Source organism: Dreissena polymorpha, chromosome 13 (assembly GCF_020536995.1).
Source record: "Dreissena polymorpha isolate Duluth1 chromosome 13, UMN_Dpol_1.0, whole genome shotgun sequence".
NCBI classification, from domain to species: domain Eukaryota; kingdom Metazoa; phylum Mollusca; class Bivalvia; order Myida; family Dreissenidae; genus Dreissena; species Dreissena polymorpha.
In genome coordinates, this window is record NC_068367.1 from 73,290,855 (window position 1) to 73,294,579 (window position 3,725).

General features: G+C 35.3%; 1 protein-coding gene across 1 annotated transcript; it reads left to right on the plus strand.

The window, feature by feature from the left end:
• The first annotated feature begins 1,006 nt into the window (after positions 1-1,006).
• LOC127854771 (uncharacterized) lies at positions 1,007-3,341 on the plus strand. Its single transcript, XM_052389824.1, has 3 exons — positions 1,007-1,097; positions 1,737-2,015; positions 2,247-3,341. The coding sequence occupies exons 1-3, from the start codon at positions 1,007-1,009 to the stop codon at positions 2,732-2,734; spliced, it is 858 nt and encodes a 285-aa protein (XP_052245784.1). The 3' UTR covers positions 2,735-3,341.
• Positions 3,342-3,725: the final 384 nt, after the last annotated feature.

Here is a 3,725-nt window from a genome sequence, read left to right on the forward strand (position 1 = left end):
CACTCACCGAACGAAATCAATAAAGTTTGTGTATGACCACTTATTTTCCACATTTTCAGCACCAGCGCGTTTATACTTAAAGGCTATGTTCTCATATCTAACAATTACTACAATTTCGCAGTATACACACTGGTTTATGTTATATAATAAAGGTATTGTTGTTCCACATATTTATATAAAAAAATCAGCTTCATACAAGCCTTCGTTCTGGCACTCTAATCCTGATCTCCCTTTAATTGCGTTATGGACATTCCATCTCGCACGGTATCCATGCCACTTTTTTCTCAGCTTCTCTTTTCAATAACATCTTTATTTTATACCTATTATCTTTACTAAGGCGAATGAAAAAATTATGCTTGGATCAGAATTCTCTTCAGGGAAGATATTCACGTATACAATGAATTTCATGCACACATGTCAATTATATAATAGATTCAAGATATGCTGTTTACAAGGACATTGTAGAAGCCATTTTTGATTGATTTGATAACACTTAGTCAATCAAATTGACCAATATACATGTATTTAGAATGATCGCGAATATTCACACTCATATCAAAAGTATCTTATACTGAGAAATAAGTCACACACACTGGGTCAACACTCCGTAATTTATGTGGGTGCAATGCTGAAAAGAACTGCGCATGTCGAGATTTGATCTCATTGAAATAACTGATAATCTTTAACCAACTCAAGCCAACATCAACGTCGTATTTCATTTTTTTTAAGATTTCTTGTTTAAAATATCTTCAACAAACATAGATTAGTGCATCTGTCAAGTACGTTGTTTTCTCAGTATAGCTGTTTGAGTTTCATTTAGTTCGATGCGAAGTTTCCGAAGCCAAATGTTCTAAATCTTGTCCGATAACATCTCACTTGCGCAAAATAATCCTAGATAACCCATCAGCAATAGTAAAACTATGCATTTTATCAGGAATTGCGGCATTGCTCTTAAACACGCAGATAAGCGATTCTTCAAAAAGATACGCCGTAAGGTGCGACTCATATGGTTGCTTTTGTTAGTAAGACACCCATTGGTAATAGGGATCGCAATAGAGCAGTCATAGCTACGATTGGGCACATTCAGTGGGGCCTAGGTAGTTCCATTATTGCATGCTGTTTTGGCTGCGAACATTAGTCGCAGAGAACACGTGCGCCGTTTAGAATTGCTAGTAAACGCATTGAAATAGAACTTTGAGTAAGTAACTATGCAATATGCGCTGTTGCTTATGTACGGTTATAAGCGTTGCTTGTACAATTGACCAAGCCATCAGCCCCGTACCATATCCAGAAAAGTCGTTGTAGATCCTATCATCTGTCAGCATGGCATCAGACATGGAAACAGAGCGTTTAACATGTATATTGGACCTAAACTGCTACACTAAATTATGATCCTAGATACGTTATCGAAGTGGTTAAACTCATAACGATACAGAAACTAGTGAACAACTATGAACACACGACTTCGTGTTAAAATTGTGTCAAAACAGATATGCTATCTGGCTGAAATGTAGTAGAGGTGAAAACGTTGGAATTCTTGAAGAACGCGTTCATTTCCAAAATGAAGACCATATTGTCAGTTTCAGCATGTTGGTTTTTGTTTGTTTTTATACACGTTGAAGCCGTAACAGATGGGGATTTCCAGTCACTGCTTGCCAGGCTTTCAGTGCTCGAAGAAAAACAAGCTAATCTTGAAACGGAAAATAAGTTGTCACAAGAAAGAATCGCCGACTAAGAAAAATACAAGATATTGTCCGACAAAAGAGTCGCTTTGCTGGAACGAAAAAATGCATTATGTAACAGACGACAAGGTGATATTATTAAGAAACTGTATGCAGACAAAGTCGCACTTGAAACCGACAAGATACTGCCTGACGCAACCACCACAACAAATGAATATGACAAGACTCTGTCTGCTTCTGACAGAACAACCACCACGCTCGAGAACGACTATGCAGCATCACCCAACCTGAGTGGTAAAGATGATGGTTACTCTGCTGCGGTTGATATTGCTGGTAACTTTTGATATTTGTATTTTACATCTACTATTACGTTTCAATAAAGAGTTAAGAATGTTCGTTTTAAATTAAGTTTTAATCCATAGCTTTTGTTTAAATACGTTGGGTTTCTTAGCCTCATACTATTAATGAAATATGAACATTAAAAAATGAATGTTTGTGAATGTTGACTGATTAAAATCGTTTAGTATATTCCTGATGTTTGATACTATTATACTTTTGTTTCAGTACTTCAATCGAAACACAAAAGATTTGTTGCAGAAGGGACTGTAGCATTCTCTGCAATGAAAGTAGCTCACCAAGAGCATGTCGGAGTTAATCAGAACATCGTCTTCGAGCAGGTTCTTACAAATGAAGGAGGTGGGTACCATCCAAATCACGGTGTTTTCATTGCTCCACAATCCGGCGTTAACGTCTTCTCGTCGGCCATTTTGTGTTTCCCAAATGGGGAGGTTCTTGCTGAAATGGTTCATAATGGAAACCCCGTCACGCACATTTACTGCCATGGTGACAGTGGGAGACACGATCAAGGCAGTCAGATGGTTGTCATAAAGATAAATGCTGGTGATGAAGTCGCGGTTCGAAATTATTACCATGCAGATGATAGTATCTGGGGTGGTCTGTTTTCGTCATTCAGTGGCTATTTAGTATGTATGCAATACAAAAGTATTAGCGGCCAAATAATTTCTACTGTCGACATATACGTTTACCCATGAAAATAAAACTAGTTATGCAAATCGGCTATGTTGGTTACTTCCTTTAAAATTAAATAATCATTTACGCTCATACCCTTTCAATTTGTTTCATTGGATTGGCTAAATAACTTTGGTCGCTTTTTGTAAGTATGCCAGTATAAACATAATGTAACTTTATGTTTTGGTATATTTTATTATGCTCTTACTTACGCGTAAAAACATACCATAATCTTGAACAAACAATATCTGAAACGATCGGAAGAATATTACATAATATTACACATACATGAATTAATGTGACAACACGTGTTTTTACCTCCAAAATGCTGAAGAATTGATGCATAAATTGTTATTTTTCAACAACCTTGTGTTGTGTTTCACGTTATTTAATGAACCTCAGAATCTTAGATTCGGTTTTATACTGGCGAATATTTTCGTACACATGCAAACAGCAGGTGTTGAAACTGGGACATCGACTGAGGAGAGATCGCCTTTGTGTGTTTTGAACGTTTTACTTAAGGACGTATGCTGCAGTTTTAATGCAAAATTTGCTCCACCTAGAATTTGATAATTTTTGGTATTTAGGTAGTACCATCTGTTGTGGATAGAACAATAAAATAAAAATCATAGGTCACCGATGTTGTTCATTTTTTATTCGCACTTGAACAACAAGCATATTTCAGCTCAAGAACAATTCACCAATAAGGTAATAACATAAAAACTTTAATAAATTAATGAGAAAAGTGTTGAAAACAACCTCTATTTATCACAAAACATGTAATACTGATTTAATTTGACTGCAATAAAAAAAATAAATAACATGAATCGATTGATTCATGTTTTTCATCAATTTTTAAACATAAACAAAACCAACAGAATTTCACATATGAAAATAAATAAAATGCATCAAAGTCATTTTTATTTTTATATGCCTTCCTGCACCTAGATTTTTTCCTAATTTACCTAAATTGCTAATGAGTAATAACTAAATACAAATAAAAAAAAAATAGGT